This window comes from Nicotiana tomentosiformis, chromosome 4, assembly GCF_000390325.3.
Source record: "Nicotiana tomentosiformis chromosome 4, ASM39032v3, whole genome shotgun sequence".
NCBI lineage: Eukaryota > Viridiplantae > Streptophyta > Magnoliopsida > Solanales > Solanaceae > Nicotiana > Nicotiana tomentosiformis.
In genome coordinates this window covers 136,210,308-136,227,860 of record NC_090815.1, presented here as the reverse complement: position 1 = coordinate 136,227,860, position 17,553 = coordinate 136,210,308, and the positions used below count along the sequence as shown (strand labels likewise).

General features: G+C 35.3%; 2 protein-coding genes across 4 annotated transcripts; both read left to right on the top strand.

The window, feature by feature from the left end:
* Positions 1-800: 800 nt before the first annotated feature.
* Positions 801-7,590, top strand: LOC104121316 (BTB/POZ domain-containing protein At2g30600). Of its 3 annotated transcripts, none has more exons than XM_009633277.4 (13): positions 801-960; positions 1,616-2,480; positions 2,966-3,292; positions 3,814-4,044; positions 4,397-4,558; positions 4,867-5,079; positions 5,169-5,216; positions 5,311-5,369; positions 5,487-5,613; positions 5,704-5,778; positions 5,867-5,947; positions 7,057-7,125; positions 7,257-7,590. In XM_009633277.4, the coding sequence occupies exons 1-13, from the start codon at positions 956-958 to the stop codon at positions 7,473-7,475; spliced, it is 2,481 nt and encodes an 826-aa protein (XP_009631572.1). In that variant the 5' UTR covers positions 801-955; the 3' UTR covers positions 7,476-7,590. The 3 variants fall into 3 exon arrangements, with proteins under 3 accessions (XP_009631572.1, XP_009631576.1, XP_033508750.1); XM_009633281.4 differs by having other exon boundaries at positions 804-960; positions 1,632-2,480; XM_033652859.2 differs by having other exon boundaries at positions 805-960; positions 1,550-2,480.
* Positions 7,591-8,481: 891 nt separating this feature from the next.
* On the top strand, positions 8,482-9,876 carry LOC138910573 (uncharacterized). Its single transcript, XM_070201816.1, has 3 exons — positions 8,482-9,175; positions 9,381-9,507; positions 9,681-9,876. The coding sequence occupies exons 1-3, from the start codon at positions 8,482-8,484 to the stop codon at positions 9,874-9,876; spliced, it is 1,017 nt and encodes a 338-aa protein (XP_070057917.1).
* Positions 9,877-17,553: the final 7,677 nt, after the last annotated feature.

Genomic DNA, 17,553 nt, shown 5'->3' with positions numbered 1-17,553 from the left:
TGGACATGAATATAATTTTGGGTTGTTTTTGAATTTTTGTGAGTGATCTGAGTGAAAATTTTAAAAAAATTTTTTTTGGAGTTTTTCAAATTTTCGAAAAATTACAAAAATAAAAATTAGAAATTTATGGCCAAACACTGATTTAAAAAAGAGTGAAGTAAAAAAAAAATTCATGGCCAAGAGCCCGTTTGGACATAAATTTTTTTTTATTTTTTTGAATTTTTTTAACTTTTTTTTTCAAAATCAATATTTGGCCATAAAATTTCTAATTTTCATTTGAAGATAAATTTTAAAATTTTTCGAAAATTTGCAAAACTCCAATAAGTTATTTTTTAAAATTTTCACTTAGATCACTCACAAAAATTCAAAAACAATCTAAAATTATATTCATATTCAAACACAACTCTAATTTTCAAATATCATTTTCCGTTATAAATTTTTTCCAAACTTTTTTAACAATTTTACAATTCTGATGTCCAAACACCCACTAAAACTCACTGCTGTTAGACTAGTGACCAGATGAAGACAAAAGGCATATGGAGTGTGACACTCGGGTCAAGATTAGTTGAAGATTAACGTGATGAAGAAAAACATGTACTGAAGTGGACAGAAGCCACTTCAGCTTGACGTGGCTGATAAAGACTATATATAGAAAATCTAAACTGTAATTCTCAATGTTGTGGCCACCCTCTTAGCTCAGGACCCTGCTTTACACATGCCACGTATTTACTCTAACCCCTTACCACTCTAAAAATTAGCTAATATCCATAAATATTTACCAAAGTTAACTGGATCTTTGTGCTCTGTCACTATCTAAATATCCAATCATAATCTCTATTCCAACTCATCTTTTTTTGTTTTATCTCCTTGTTTCTGAATATAAAGTTAACGCTGTATAATTATTACGTGGTCCAGTTGTTTTCTTGATCTACTGATAGAGATAGTTCAAGATATTATGAGGTAATAAGCTTCATCCCCACCATGCAATTTCTGTTGTATTCTTGAAATTTTAGGATGTTTTCTGTAAAGATCAGATTTTTTTTTCCATTTCTGGACATACCCATTTGCTGGATTTGAAATTTGTTTTTTTATTGCATGATTTATAGTGTGAGTGATTTTCTACTATTCTTGAAATTTTGTGGATATTCTTCTTCAAAGATCAGATTTTTATCCATTTTTAGGAATACCCATTTGCTGGATATTGGATTTGACTTTTTTTATTATAAAAATGTGGTGCAAATTGATAGCAAGTTGGAGGTTGATATTTATTTTTGCTTGATTGATTGTATGGTGTCTAGAGATTTCTGGGTTATTTTCAGATGGTGACCATTCCAACTATCTCATCATCATTTATCTGTGTAGATTTTTAGATTTTAGAAGTTGCACCTGATATATTTAGATATTGCTATCAAGGACATCTTTTTCCTTTTCTTTTTATCCTGCTGTCAAATGTCAAAGCCCTTCCCGGATCTAATTTAATGATTCTTGCCCATCACAATCTATTGATCAAGTTGAATTTTTAAAGTCTCTTTTTATTACTATCTGTCAGGAACTATATATAGCAAGTTTTTCTTCACCCTTTTCTCATATTGACTATTGATCATCTGGCTAAAAGTATGGTTCAGTGTCAGCTATATTGTGAAGTGAGTAAAGAAGAATTGTTTCCTCCGGGAGAAATGTTGGAGAAGAAGCAGAAGAAGTTTCTTACTGTGGCGCCTTTCGAGTGTGCTTGGCCTAATGATCTGAGATTTAGAGAAGCAGGAAGGGGTTGTGTAGCTTTTGATGCTTTTGCACATAACGATGTAACAGTCGTTTTTCGCGAGCAGGTAGGGAGTCAGCATTATCACTACAAAAGGGATAATTGTCCACACTATACTGTAATCATTGGTAGTCATAGGAATAAGAGATTTAAGATTGAGGTTGATGGGAAAACAGTGGTTGACGCGGCTGGTGTTGGTCTTTGTTGTTCTTCAGCATTTCAAAGCTACTGGATTAGTATCTATGATGGATTGATTAGCATTGGCAAGGGAAGGTATCCTTTTCAGAATCTTTGCTTTCAGTGGCTTGATTCGAATCCCAATTGCACCGTTCAGTACGTTGGTCTTAGCAGTTGGGATAAACATGTCGGATACAGGAATGTTAATGTACTGCCTGTCACACCGAATCATTTATCTTTGTGGAAGCATGTGGATTATGTTGAGCATGATTTAGGCGAGGATGATTTAGAACAAGAGCTAGAAGATGAAATTGCTAATTATGAAAGTTGGGGTCTTGGAAAGTTTCTTGAGAATTGGGAGTTATCTGATATGTTCTTTGTTGTTGGAAAGGAAGAAAGGGTAGTTCCAGCTCATAAGCTCATTTTAGCTGCATGTGGAGATTTTGGTCTTAGTTCATCAGTTGAAGAAGTTGTTCACTTGCCAGACATAAGTTATTCCGTCCTTCACGCACTTCTTCAGTACGTTTACACCGGACATGCTCAGGTGAATCCTAACTTTCGGGCAAGTTCAAGTTATTATCCTTCCATTTTGTTATCTGTATACTTGATATGCTATCAACTGCTAAACTTTGGATACCATACTTATTGCTTATTACTTCGTTGAGGAAGGAAGGTTTTTTTCTATCCAAACAAGGAATTAATTCAAATGTTTCAGAAGAAACAAAACTTATTATTCAGACTTAACTATGAACTCATATGATTTTGCTCGATTTAACTTTTGTGTACAGACTAATTCTCTTTTGCTTTTTACCTCTTTCTATTGTCTAAATTTCTTTTAAGTATGTTGAATCTGCCAAATCTTAAATCACCCTACCAAGCGTGTATCAACATTATGCATTCTGAAATAGGTATAGATGTGTGTGTGTGTGAGAGTATAAATATGTAGTTCCGAAGCGTTGTTCTGTGAAACTATTAGTGTAAATATTTATCTTAAAGCTGCTGACCCACTGCAATATTTGAGCATTGTAGATTTTGGAATCTGATCTCTGCTCGTTGAAGTCTTTGAGTTTACAATACAAAGTGATGCCATTGGTGAAGCAATGTGAAGAGATCCTTGAGCGACTTACGTCTAATGAGCAACTTGTTGAATCAGCTAAGCCTATAGACATATCTTATCCGAGCTGGCTCCAATGTAGCAAAACTTTTCCATATGGGTTGCCCATTAATAGAGAAAGGCTTGAGCGGTTCCTCTCGACTGGAGAATACAGTGATCTAGACATTTATGTTGGAGATCATGACCTTGTTTTGCAATCACATAAAGTAATCCTTGGGTCATGGAGTATTCCTTTCGCAAAGGTATTTAACATTGTTATAACTTCTCTTTCACAAATTTTCCCTACTTATTGCCTTTAGTTGGAAGTCATTGTGAGGAAGTAGTACGTCGAAAACCACTGGCGAAAAATCATTTTGCTGTCTTAAATCCCGTGACAATGTTCTGTTAGTTTCCCAGAATTGATTGCTGCCTTCTTTCTTAAATTCTTGGACTAGACTAGGATACATTACAAGGTTCATCTTTTCTGATGTTCCAACTCAAAATCAGCAATTTTGAAGTGTTAGCAGTTTTTAATGAGCATTTTTGCTGTATAAATACATGTGAGGTGCTTAGAGAAACTTTCCCTTAGGAAACGAAGTTTATTTCGAGATCAACATGTTAATATGAATTGCTTCAATATCTTAAATTGTAGTTAGCCCCTGAAAATAACATTGAAATCCAGAATCTATCATGTATCAACAGTGATACACTATGTGTGCTAGTTCTCTCCATTTCTTTCGTGAATCCATGCAACTCTGTTTTAAGCAAAATTTTGAATTGGCAGATGTTTACCAATGGAATGAGGGAGAGTGCCTCTTCAATGGTCTGCTTAAAAGATGTCCCTGTTGAAGCATTTAAGATTATGCTAGAATTCATGTACAGTGGAGAACTTAATAAAGAAGCCACCGACGGAATTAATACCTTGTTACTTCAGCTTCTTTTACTGGCAGATGAGTTCGGGGTCACTCTTCTTCATCAGGAGTGCTGTAAAATACTTTTGGAGTGCCTCTCAGAGGTAATCTTACGACTCTCCACTCTTTCAATACATGCTTTCTCTTTTGTTGCTAAACCTGTATCTGTCGTATGCATCATCATGTTGAAAGTGCTAAATGTCAGACTACAATTAAAAGAATGGAGAAGTGATGCAGTTCGGACTTGTGAGCATGAGCGGAGCCGTTTTATGACAATGAGATATAAATTTATTAATACCTTTTGTCTATACATTATATGCAGGGATGGAGTTCTCCTATTGGAAGAAGGTTCAAGAACTTTTTCTATTATGCCAAGTTTATTGGACGAGGAAGAAGACACTTTGGCAAAGTCTTTGGGTCGTGATCTGTGACACTAATTGTTGGTCTTTGTTGCAGGACTCGGTATGTCCAATTCTTCAAGTGATATCATCTGTTCCCTCATGTAAACTCATTGAAGAAACCTGTGAGAGGATATTCTCGATGCACTTTGATTATTGTACAACGGCAAGCATTGACTTTGTCATGTTAGATGAAGCAAGTTTTAGCAATATCCTTCAGGTGACCATCATTCCCTTCCTTATTTTTTTAACTTGAATAATATGAACAATGTCGCGATTTTGGATAGCTGAACAAGCAACCGTCACTTGGTTAAAGAAAGTCTAGATTATCTAGTTCGAGTAAATGTCCGCAAGGAGCAAATATTCTTTTTCTAACTTCACGAAGGTGCAGTGTGATTATGGGTCAAATTTAACATTTCATCCCTTGGCAGAAGAGTTCAGATTATCTAATCTTTGATGTATTAAGGAAGTTTATACGCCATTGAATTGGCGCTATACATCTCTCACGATAGACGTGCTTTTTTGCAGCATACAGATTTGACAGTGACGTCCGAAGAGAGAGTTCTCAATGCCATCCTACTTTGGTGCTTACAAGCAGGAGAATTGTATGGCTGGGAAACAGTAAACGAATTGATTGTAAATTCAACACCAGAGATGCTTTTTGGGGAGAGGCTTAAGTCTCTAAATGAATTTCTGAATCTTGTGCGGTTCCCCTTACTGCCGCTTGAATTGCTGACGAAGGTATATACCTTGATATTTAGGAGCACCTCACTTTGCCTTCATTTAAAGATGAATATATGCTAATGTTGGCTTTGTTGGAAATCCTGCAGCTTGAAGGAAGTAACCTTAGCCAGCAGATTCCCACATTTGACCATCTGGTATGTTACAATTCTTTAGAGAAAGATTCCGTTGCATGGACTAAAACATTTGTAATTTTTCGTATGTTTATATAACTCGTATGCTATGTAACAGGTTAATGAGGCTATAAGATTTCTGGAATTTGGGGTCACCGGTTCTCAAGGAAGCCAGAGGTAATACTAGTATATTAATCATGTAATAATTGAAGGAAACTTGTGTATTTCAATCGGAGAATGATTATCAAAAGCGTCTAAAATGACGCTGATGAAGTGCTGTAAATATGATAATAGGTTTCAGCATAGGAAATCAAGTTTTAAGGAGCTGCTCTACATATGTGATGGAGACAGCAATGGGGTCCTTTATTTTGCTGGCACATCATATGGGAAACACCAGTGGGTAAATCCTGTTTTGTCTAAGGTAAATCATGAAATGCAATACACAATTTACCTTCCTTGCTTTTGCCACCTCATCTTGTAATCCAGTTAACATGGATAATTCATGTTTCAGAGAGTAAGTATCACTGCTAGTAGCCCCATTTCAAGATGCACTGATCCTAAGGTCTTGGTGTCAAGGAATTTCCAGGTATGAATTGGAGGAGTTATTATAAAGGATTTTCTCCTTTTAAATTAGTTGAAAAGAAAAGGAAAAAAATGATCATTTCCTTTTTCAGGGTACATCTCTTGCTGGACCTCAGATGGAGGGCGGAAGAAATACTTCATGGTGGATGGTCGATGTTGGTCAAGATCACCAGGTTAGATTTATTGGTTTGTGTATATGGTGGGTGTATAAAGAATGAATAGAAAAGAAGTTATTTGTTGTTGTAACTGGTCCATGAATTATGAAACTAATGAATTTAATCAGTTGTAGGATTATGCCTTGAAACAATGTGAACTGCATATTTTGTTCGCCGCCTTCCTTGCATGGTCTACAATATTACATACTGATACATTCTAAAATCCCTTGTGAATGAGAAAATCTTACATGAGTCATGCATATAACTCTGCTCATTTAGTTGTCAATGTATTTTTAAATTTGTCTAATAAAGTAGTCTTGTTTTCTTGTTATTATTGTGGTACCTATGCTTTCCTGAGCCGAGGGTCTATTGAAAACAACCTCTCTACCTCCACAAGGTGAGAGTAGGGTAAAGGTCTGCCTACACACTACCTTCCCAGACCTCATTATGTGGGATTATACTGGGTATGTTGTTGTTGTAAAGTAGAGTCTAACATATCTAAGAGTAACAAGTTACAGAGAGAACTCTTCTTGAACGACCAGGTTCACACATTATAGTACCTACCTAAGATGCACCCTTACGAAAAGGAAGTGAACTTGTATGTTGCAGTATGCACTTTGTTCGTGCTGATTCTCAAAATTCTGCTGTATGTATCAAGTCTGATATTTGGACATATTTTATTTGGTTGGCTACACCTAGTAAGATGAAATCATCCTAATCGTAGAAGCTATGCATGTCCAGAGAAAGCTTTTAATATTCTTCGGCCAAGGATGTCTAATTAAACATGCCTTGTAATTGACTTGCGGCAAAACAAACATTGAAGATTCTGACATTATAGTTTACAGTTCTTATTGTAAGGGCGCTGCATTGCATCATGGTTGTCTGGAGTGGTGTTTGTTAATATACCTCTTTGTGGAACAAGATACTGAAAATGAACACTCGACTACTTTTTAAAAAAAAAAATGATTGGAACTGGGGTTTGCTCTTTGGTTTCTTTGAAGTGTTATCTCTCAGTTCAATCATTTCCAAGTTTTGTGACAATATCCATGACCAATTATCCCATTTGGTATTCAACGAGAAATCAGAACTTCTGATTCATATAATATTTTTTTCATGAATTAATGCAGCTCATGTGTAACTACTACACATTAAGACAGGACGGATCAAGAGCATTTATGAGACGTTGGAACTTTCAGGTAAGCCGTGCAACCAGTACTCACAAAACCAGTATATATGTCATCTCTCGTGCAAATGCAACAAATTACTGATGTACTCGTCAATTATACTTAATTTTCTAGGACCCTGAATTCTATGCATTGCATTTCAGGGGTCTTTGGATGGGAAAAGTTGGACAAACCTGAGAGTACATGAGAATGATCAAAGTATTTGCAAGCCATGTCAATTCGCGTCGTGGCCTATTACTGATCCAAATGCTCTACTTCCTTTCAGATTCTTTCGAGTTCTGATGTCCGCTCCTACTACGGATGATACTAACCCATGGAACTGCTGCATCTGCTTCTTAGAACTCTATGGTTATTTTCGTTAGCGTGGTATTGGTTTAAACATGTAATGAATAGCTTTGTTTTTTCCACAAACTCTTCATTTACAGTTGAAAATGTTGCATGCAGAAAATAAATTGCATGATATTGGTATTCCCCAAAGATGTTTACATATCATTTATTCTCTGGTTACTGGTTTTGGTTAGCTGTTTTTGGAAACTATAGTCATTTGATGGTTGATAATTGAAACTTCGTCATTTGAAGTTAATCATGAACTATTGAACTGTGACTGAAATATAGGTGAAATTTATCCATTGGGACCAGTAGCATAACATGGGAAAAACACAAGTAACCGAATATTACACGGCTCTGTTTTGTCCAATACACGATATGAACCCAAACGTGCGATTATAATATTTGATTGTTGATGCGCGAGCGGTTAAAAATTAATTATATATTGTTATACAGTTTGAGCTAAATGTGGTAGATGCATTTACTTCTCCTTTGCGCCAAATTCTTAACATATATAGTTCGAGATATATATGTATGTATTATATATTCACATATACACATTCACAATTTATATGCTCGTAGAAAAGGATCTGGGGGTGTCGGTGACCCCATGCTAGCTAAAGTTTCCAATAGACTGCAAGGATGGCAAGGGAAGCTCCTATCTTATGGTGGGAAAGAAGTGCTCATTAAATCAGTATTGCAATCTCTTCCTCTTTCACTTGCTTTCTGTTCTTTATCCTCCTAAAACAGTTCTTTCACAAATAGAGAAGATCATAGCTAATTTTTTCCTGGGGAAAGGATGACATCAAAAATAAATTCCACTGGAAAAAATGGAGTGATCTCTGTTTCCCTATTCTTAAAAGTGGGGCTGGCTTTGGATCACTATCGGATTTCGTAAATGTCTTTTCTGCTAAAGCATGGTGGAACTTCAGAACTGATCAGAGTCTCTTGAGTGATATTTTGAGTGCTAAGTACTGTAAAAGGCTACATCCTGTTGCCAGGAAGTGGTCATACGGCCAATCTCACAACTGAAAAAGGTTAATGGAGATTAAAGAAGATGCTGAAAAACATATCCTTTGGAAGATTGGGTTAGGTAGGATATCCTTCTGGTGGGATAATTGGTATGGTAAGGGAGCCCTGGCCAAGGTCATCCAATTCCATAATGCCCATAGGAAACTCCAGGTGAACCATTTCTTTGAGGGTGAGAAGTGGAATTCCAATAAGCTCAGGAATGTCCTTCCTCACAATATTATTAATGACATTTTGGAGATTGGTATCAATATTGGAAGGGAGGATAATCCAATATGGATGATTGAATCTAAGGGACACTTCACTTGCTATTCTGCTTGGCAGATGTTGAGAAGACAAAGGAATACTTCATTCACTACTACCATGATTTGGCAGAAGAAACTTCCTTTCAAAATTTCTTTCTTTATGCTAAGAATGCTACAGAATAGAATCCCAACTGATGGCCTCAAGAGATTCAGATTGATCCTACCATCAAAGTGCTTGTGTTGTAATAGTCACAAGGAAGAGACCACCATGCACTTATTTTGTGAGAGTTATATTGCAAAACATGTGTGGTCCTTTTTTGCTCAGAGTTGTGGTATTACAACAAGACAAGGAGACATTAGGCAATTGATCATGTCTTGGTGGCTAACTAAGGCAAAGAATGGAATCCATGCAGTGATCCTACAATGTCTACCATTCATTGTATGCTGGGAGATATGGAAAAGTAGGTGTGCAGCCAGATTTGAGAACTTACATATGTCCGGAAGAGCCATAATTATGCAGATTTGCAGGTCATGATTATACTACTGAACAGCCAATTTCCTGCATAGCGGTGGAGAATGCAAAATAGCTAATTAGTAGCCAACTGATTAAATGGTGCAAACCTAATTTTGGCTGGCTAAAGCTGAACATTGATGGCTGCTGTAAAGGAAACCCAGGAAGTGCTGGAGGTGGTGGTGTTATTAGAGATCATCAGGGATCCTTTATTATTGCTTTTGCTGAGTATTATGGCCAATGCACCAATAATTTTGCAGAGGCAAATGCCATGCTACATAGGTTGAAATTGTGTTTAAGTAGAGGTTTTTTGAATGTAATTATCGAGTCTGATTCTCAGGTGATCATTAACATGGTTAACAAAAAAATGAAGGCTTCTTGGCAGATATTTTATATCATTGAGCAAATATTCAAATCTCTAGCAAGGGTAATTTTACTTTTGTCCATACATATAGAGAAGGTAATAGTGTTGCTGACCAACTTGCTAATCTGGGAGAAAGTTTAAGAGTTAAGGTCACCTTTGATACCACTAGTTCTTTGTCGGACATAGTGAGATCTTCACTGAGACTTGATCAAGTTGGTTTCCCAAACTTCAAATTCAAACCAAGGAAGAACCATTTTGCTATTAACGATGTTTCTAGATATAGCTGAATTTTGTATAGTAGTGCTAACTATATGTATGAACTGGAGGATGAGATATATCATTTTTCACAATGTTTTGGAGGCTATGGTTTATGTCCTCCTAAGTGTACTTATTCTTTTTGATGATATACAAATTGGGGCTATTGCCTAAACCCCAACACCCACCAATGATGGACTTTTGAAAAAAAAAACCAAGTTAATGTATCCTCTTTCTTCTTTCGATTCACATCGCTATAATCTTGCAATTCCAGAATGGTATTTTAGAATCTCTATTACTAGCGATTCTTCAATCCTTATTTGCTCTATTTATCAAGAATTTTCCAAGTTATTTTTACTCCTTAAGCAGGTATATTTTTTATTTTTTATTGTGTTGTTAATCTCAATTATTTTATTTGCTTTCATCTTTATAATTTTTTTCTATTTTCCTTTTTTGTTTGGTTCATTGTTTATCTAATTTTTGGAATCCTATTAACCTGTGCTTTTTTTTGCCATTTGGCATATTACATTGTGAAACTCGCTTCCAAAGTCCGGAACTTGGGCAGAGTCGCGGAGACATTCAATTGATCAAAATAAACTATTACATATTTTGCGGACGAATTGGTATGTTTTCATTTTATATTATTATAAGTTGGAAGGGGTGTGATTCCCCTACTATATTATGAATTTGCAAGTGTTCGTGATTTGTGATTCTCTTGTATTTGAATGCGAAAGGGGTGTGAATGTGTGATTTTCTTATTTTGAATAATGAATTCTAAAGGGGTGTGATTCCCCTTTTCGTGAATTCTTTGTTATGATTAAGATTGATTTGAATTTATAAAATGGATATGGTCTAAGATTGAATAAATGTGAGTATTTAATTTTGTAGGAATAATATTTCCGAACATCATAATGGATAAATACTTGATCAAGTTAAACAATGGCCAACCAAGTTCTAGTTCATGTCAATCATCTGCTAATTCACAAATAGTTCCAAAAGTTCAAAGAGAAGCAATTCCTTCCCCTCCTTCAAATGTTAATAGTGTTCTTAGAGTAGGATCTCTTGAAACCGATCCTAAAGAAAGAATACCCATTTCTCAGTATAGTCCTAACATTCGAGATGAAGTGAGAAGATATTTTATTCAAAGAAGGCCTTGTCAACCGATTGATCATGACTTCCCTAAAACTAAGTTTGGGAACAAAATGCGTCAATTCAATCCCGATTGGTTTAAAGTTTCATATTCTCAATGGTTGGAGTATAGCATAAAAGCAGATGCTATATTTTGTTTGTGTTGTTATTTATTCAAGAAGGAACTTGAAAGTCGTGGATATGTCGGAGATGCTTTTACAAAAGATGGCTTTAGGGGTTGGATTAAGGGTTCAGAAAGATATAAAGCACATATCGGTGAAGTAAATAGTATTCATCATAAATGTTTCATAGAATTCAAGATTTGGCGAATCAACACCAATCAATTCAATCGTCTTTTGACAGACAAAGCGATAAAGTAAAAAGTGATCATCGAATGCACTTAAATGCCTCAATTGATGTAGTGAGGTTTCTCTTAAGAAATGGATTTCTATTTCGTGGTCATAATGAGAGTGAAGATTCCGAATGCAAAGGTGTTTTTCTTGAACTTTTGGAATTTCATGGAGATAAGCATCCGGATGTGGGAAAAGTGATATTACATCATGCTCCAAAAAATGATATAATTATTTGTCCAACCATTCAAAAGGAGATTGTGGATGCGTGTGCTAAAGAAACCACTAAAGCTATTATCAAAGATTTAGATAGTGATTATTTTGGGATATTGGTTGATGAATCAAATGACATCTCACATAAGGATCAAATGGCCCTAGTTCTATGATATGTTAACAAAAATGGGGAGGTAATAGGGAGATTTTTGGCCATTGTCCATGTGAAAGATACATATGCATAATCACTGAAGGATGCAATTTCTTCTTTACTTTTGGATAACTCATTAAGTTCATCCAAGATATGTGGACATGGTTATGATGGAGCAAGTAATATGCAAGAAAAAATAAATGGCCTAAAGACTTTAATTTTACAAGATGCTCCATCTGCATATTATATTCATTGCTTTGCTCATCAATTGCAATTGACACTTGTAGCTCTTTCTAAAAAGCATTCGGGTGTGAATAATTTCTTTGATGTTGTTACTAATTTGTTGAATACTATTGAATTTGTGTTTATGTTGCACTTGATGTTCAAGATGTTGCTTCTTACAAATGAATTGAATAAAGCTCTACAAAAAAAAAGATTAAGATATCGCCAATGCTATGAGGTTACTTGACCTTGCAAAGACAAGATTGCAAACAATGAGAGAAAGTATGTTGGAGTTTTTGACGGAAGAGGTTTACTCATTTTGTGATAAACATGGTATTTTAATTCCCAAAATGGATGAAAACTATCCAAGGTCGAAGCGTAAGAGGTCAGATGTTTCATATTCACATCACTTTCGTGTGGAAGTATTTTATGCTATTATTGATTTCCAACTTCTAAAGCTCAATTATCATTTTGATGTAGTGACTTATTCCTTGGTATGGCTAGTTTGAATCCGGTTGATTTATTTGCTAATTTTGACAAAGATAGAATAATAAAGTTAGCCGAGTATTATCCAAGTGAGTTTGGTGATAGGTATCTTCGGGATCTCAGTTACCAGCTTGATAGATTCATTGTCTATGCTCGAAAGCATGATAGTGTATTTTTCAATTTAAAAGGAATTAAAGATCTTGCTATAGTGATGGCCAAAATAAAATTGAATCAAACTTGGTGTCTTGTGTATTTACTTGTGAAGCCGGCGTTGATTTTACCTGTTACTACAGCAAGCGTAGAAAGAACATTCTCCTCAATGAAGCTCATAAAGAATGATCTACGTAATAGCATTGGTGATAAATTTTTGAATGGTTGTTTAGCTTGCAATATAGAGCGTAAGGTATTTGGAACTGTAAGTAATGATTCTATTATGGATCGCTTTCGAAATATGAAAGCTCGTCGAGTACAAATGTAAATTGATGATGTATTTTTGAGATAATAGAATTAGATAATTTTTTCTAGTCAAGTTGTTGTTTTTGTAAAATTTTATATCATAAAATTGAATGTTTATCTTTGAAGCATGCTTGTCTTTGAAGTAATGGTGCACCCATCTTCTCGAATTCTTAGATTCGCCTCTGTATGCTCGGTCTAAAATTTTGTGCAATATGCACCCTTCAAATTGAAGGTAATAAATGCATTCATGGTCCACTAGTAATTTAAGAGTAAAGAATTGAACAAAAGTACACAGAACCTAGGGATCAACATCACGTGAGAAAACACAAGTACACAAAACCAACTATAACTGCGTTCCTCGCCAATCTAGCGCACTAAAAAAAAAACTCTATGAACCACAAAATTTGAAAGTATGTACCTGACTATTTTCGCATATCCCATAAAGCCCCAATGAGCACTCCAACTTTTACTCTACTCTATTTTTATCACCATACCCAACAATCACCAAGAAATGACTTACTGGCTTGCCTGCAAGCCAGAGCCTATGCTCATTCTTGAATAAATAAAAGATTTTGAACTGATAGAAAGATTGAGTAAATAGTTTTAGAACAAAAGATATTGTAAAAAAAAAAAAAAATCGTTCCTCGATGAAGTTGAAGGCTATTGAATGCTATAAATATTTTATTATCCATAAATGTGACAACTTTCACACCTATAACAAATATTATTTTAGTAGTTGAAGAACACTTTGACAACACCAAACGACATTTGGATGAAAATTTTCGTGGAGAAACTAACTCATAAATATCTGACACAAATGAACTACAAGGAATACCATTAAGAAGATCTAAAATTGAATAGAATATGGTAAAATCCTAATGGATATGGAGATGACTAATATATAGAGTTTTTAGCTTAATCCAATTCGTCTATCAAAATAATCGGTGTACGGATGAGATTTGTTCTTCACTAAATATTAAGGAGTACTTATATATGGACTTAACTTTATTGGGTCATACATCTAATAAATAAAGGGGAACTTTACATAACTGTCACAGTTTAAAAGAAATATAACAAATTTTAAGCATGAAACTCAATATTACAGTTGTGGCTGGAAAATATTTTTATTTGTAGTACACAGTTTCATTAAAATAGGAATATTAATTATTAATCCCTAAACATAAGCAATTTGAATGAAAAGTCAATAATTCTTTGTACAAAAATCATGCATTTTTCTCTCTTTATCTATTAGCTTTCTTTCTTTTTCTTCATCTTCTTAATTTTGTTTTATGCCGAAGCCAATATATTTTCTAAATTTATTCCATTCGTTTTCTTTTTAATTATCTTTCTTAAGTTTTTCTCTTCCTCCTTTCTTCCTTTCTTAACATAAAGATCTTACTTCGATAATAATATATGTTAATATATACAAAACGTATATATATACAAAATATATATTGAATTAACACATATAAAATATACAAAATATATACATAAAAAATACATCTTCAATTAAGATGACACTTAGACATGTGAAATATACATAAAAAAATATATCTTAAATTTAATTAAGATGACATATAAATATATATAAAAAAAATACATAAAAAATACATTCTGAATTAAAATGGCACTTGACATATAAAATATATTTGAAATATACATTAAAAATATATCTTAAAATAAGATGGTACTAAAAAAGAGAGAAAAAGTTATAAAGATTCTCTCCTTCCTCGTGCTCTCGGCACACGTTAGTTAACGTACATCTCCTGTGTTAGCCATGGCGAAAGGGAGAGGCAGAGGGCGTGGTCGACCTAGAAAACATCAGTTAACTACTCTTGTAAGCTCGGTGGTAACTGAAAATCAACCACCAATGAAGAAAGCAACCCCAGAAGCAACCCCACCTCCATCAGTTCCAATTGCAGATCCAGCAAATGGAGGTGCTGCATGTGAATTTGGATCTACTTCGACTCATCCTGGCATTTCTAAGATACTAGATCTAACTTCTCCAGTGACAATTAGTCATTTAGCAGCCTCTTCAATAGTACCAGTTAATGGAACAATAAAACTGGTAAATCCAGCTCAAAATCAAGTAAACACTCTAGGCTCGTCGGAGAAACCAGTAGTAGAAGAGGCGGTGATAGCAAATGAAGCTGCACCTAAAGCTCCATGGACAACGTTTTTCCAGAAGAATCGATTTGCTACTAATGGTATGTCACTATCCTATATTCCACCATAAATTGTTGATGGCCAGCCTATGGTTCAATTAGACAAATCAGAGGTAAAAGAGGAAGAAAACAAATGGAGGTGTGCGTTGATTGCTTATATCTTAGGGGATGGACCAGGGTATAATGCGATGAAACGGTACATCAATTTGCACTGGTCACATGTTCCTGAGCCTGAATTGTTCTACCATGATGAAGGCTATTATATTATTAGATTTCAAACTATTGCAGATGCTCGAGAAATACTATGTGCTGGTCCTTACTCAATTGCTAATAAGCCTATCATCCTAAAACCATGGACTCCTGACTTTGATTTCACGGAAGAATTTCCTACTGTCACACCATTGTGGGTCAAATTTCCTAAGTTGCCTATGTCATGTTGGGGAGTTGGCTCTCTCAGCAGAATTGCTAGTGTAATTGGGACCCCTGTATTTGCTGATGAGTGCACTACTAAGCAGACTCGAGTATCCTTTGCTCGAATTCTTATTGAAGTTAATGTTATAATAGAATTACCAACTAAAATTGTGGTTATGGATCCTACTGGAAAGAAGTTTCTGCAAGTTGTTACCTATGACTGGAAACCTGCTTATTGTGACAAATGCTTGGTTATGGGACACAAGTGTTCCAATCAGCCACGACCTATGATGCAAAAACCCATCCAGACTAAAAAAACAAAGAGTAACAAGGTGGTCATATAGGAATGGAGAACCAAAGGACCTATACATAATGCACCTGGTCCTCAGAATGTAATCTCATTTGAGGATCAACAGCAAATTGGCAACAAAGTGAAAGTTGTAAATCAAAGAAGAACAATAAAGGCACCTGATCCTAAGGAGATTAATAATCACCATAACATGGTACCTGTAGCTGAGAGGCAGGATGACAAAGGTAAAGCAGTGCAAAGCCCTGAGCTTAATTTCATCAACTTTCCACCTTTGACTCCCATCCCAGTGAGGAATAGGTTTGAAGTTGTATCAACAAGTAGACATGAGGAGCACATTCCACCTGGGGATAGAGGTGGAACTATTATTCAACAATGATGAATTGGTTGTTCTGGAACATAAGGGGTATAAATAAAAGGTATAAACATAAGGAGGTTAGAGAGTATATTAGGGGAAATAAAATCAAGCTAGTAGGTCTTGTAGAAACTAAAGTGAAGGAAGGGAATGCTCAAAGGATCTCAAAAGCTATTGTTCCTGGATGGAGTATACTGACAAACTATAAGGATGCTAGGAATGGAAGGATTTGGTTACTATGGGATACTAGTCACTTCATTATTACTGGTGTTAAAGATGATGCTCAAATGATTCACTGTCAGGTAAAAAGTAGAAGAGGTGATATAGATTGTTTACTCACTGTAGTGTATGGATACAATGGGCTGGAACAAAGAAGAGCTCTCTGGGAAAATTTACAACTACTATCACTGAGTATAGCTGTACCATGGTTAATAACTGGAGATTTCAATGTAGTATTATTCCCCAGTGATAGACTATCTTGTAATCCAGTAAGCTACTCAGAAATTCAAGACTTTGTTGCCTGCCTCCAACATACAACACTGACAGAACTACCTTGGAAGGGTAGCTATTATACATGGTCTAATAAGAAGCCTGGAGTAGATAGAGTCAGCAGTAGATTGGACAGAGTTTTTGGCAATTATGAATGGATGATATCTTAGGGTCATATGGAAACAAATTATGGTTTGCCTCAAATTTCAGACCATGCTCCTATGCTATTAACACTGTCATCTTCAACATGGATTGGTAGAGTGCCTTTCTGATTTTTTAACATAAGGGCAACACATGAAGATTTTTCTCAAATAGCGGCTAGCATGTGGAATTCTCATAGTACACAGGGTACTTTGAAATCAGTTTGGACAAGATTGAAAGACCTGAAACCTGCTTTGAAAGCTTTAAACTCTAGGGAATTCAGGGGCATTACTCGGAAAATTGAGAAGGCTAGAATAGATCGGAGGGTTATCCAAGAGCAGATTTTACTGAATTGAAATGATGCTTTATTAGATATGGAGAAGAAAACACTACTCAATCTTGAGAAGTGGTCCTTAATTGAAGAGAGTGTCCTGCGACAGAAAGCTAGAGCAAGATGGATACAACTTGGAGATTCCAATTCTAAGTACTTTACAGTAGTAATGAAGGATAGAACTCAAAGGAAGCAGATTACAGAAATCATAACTCTACTAGGAGACAAGTTGACTGACCCTGAAGCCATCAAAAGAGAGATTGTGGATTTCTATAAAAGACTAATGGGATCAGCTGCCAATTCTTTGCCTGCTATCAACAGATCATACATGAAGAATGGTCCTACACTGTCTCATCAACAAAGAGTTGATCTATGTGCAGAGGTAACTAACCAAGAGATTGTTGAAAGTCTTAAAGCAATTGGTGATGATAAAGCTACAGGTATTGATGGTTTTAATGCAGTTTTCTTCAAAAAGCATGGGACGTTATTAACAATTAAATCACA

What these genes read in the sequence shown, in the direction of transcription:
- LOC104121316 (XM_009633277.4), top strand. An exon ending in TTTTGGAGTGCCTCTCAGAG is followed by an intron (nt 4,045 to 4,396) that starts GTAATCTTACGA and finishes TCTTTGTTGCAG; the next exon opens with GACTCGGTATGTCCAATTCT. An exon ending in TTCCCACATTTGACCATCTG is followed by an intron (nt 5,217 to 5,310) that starts GTATGTTACAAT and finishes GCTATGTAACAG; the next exon opens with GTTAATGAGGCTATAAGATT.
- LOC138910573 (XM_070201816.1), top strand. Translation starts at nt 8,482, where the DNA reads ATGGAGATTAAAGAAGATGCTGAAAAACATATCCTTTGGAAGATTGGG. An exon ending in ATGCTGGGAGATATGGAAAA is followed by an intron (nt 9,176 to 9,380) that starts GTAGGTGTGCAG and finishes GCTGCTGTAAAG; the next exon opens with GAAACCCAGGAAGTGCTGGA. An exon ending in GCAAATGCCATGCTACATAG is followed by an intron (nt 9,508 to 9,680) that starts GTTGAAATTGTG and finishes CCATACATATAG; the next exon opens with AGAAGGTAATAGTGTTGCTG.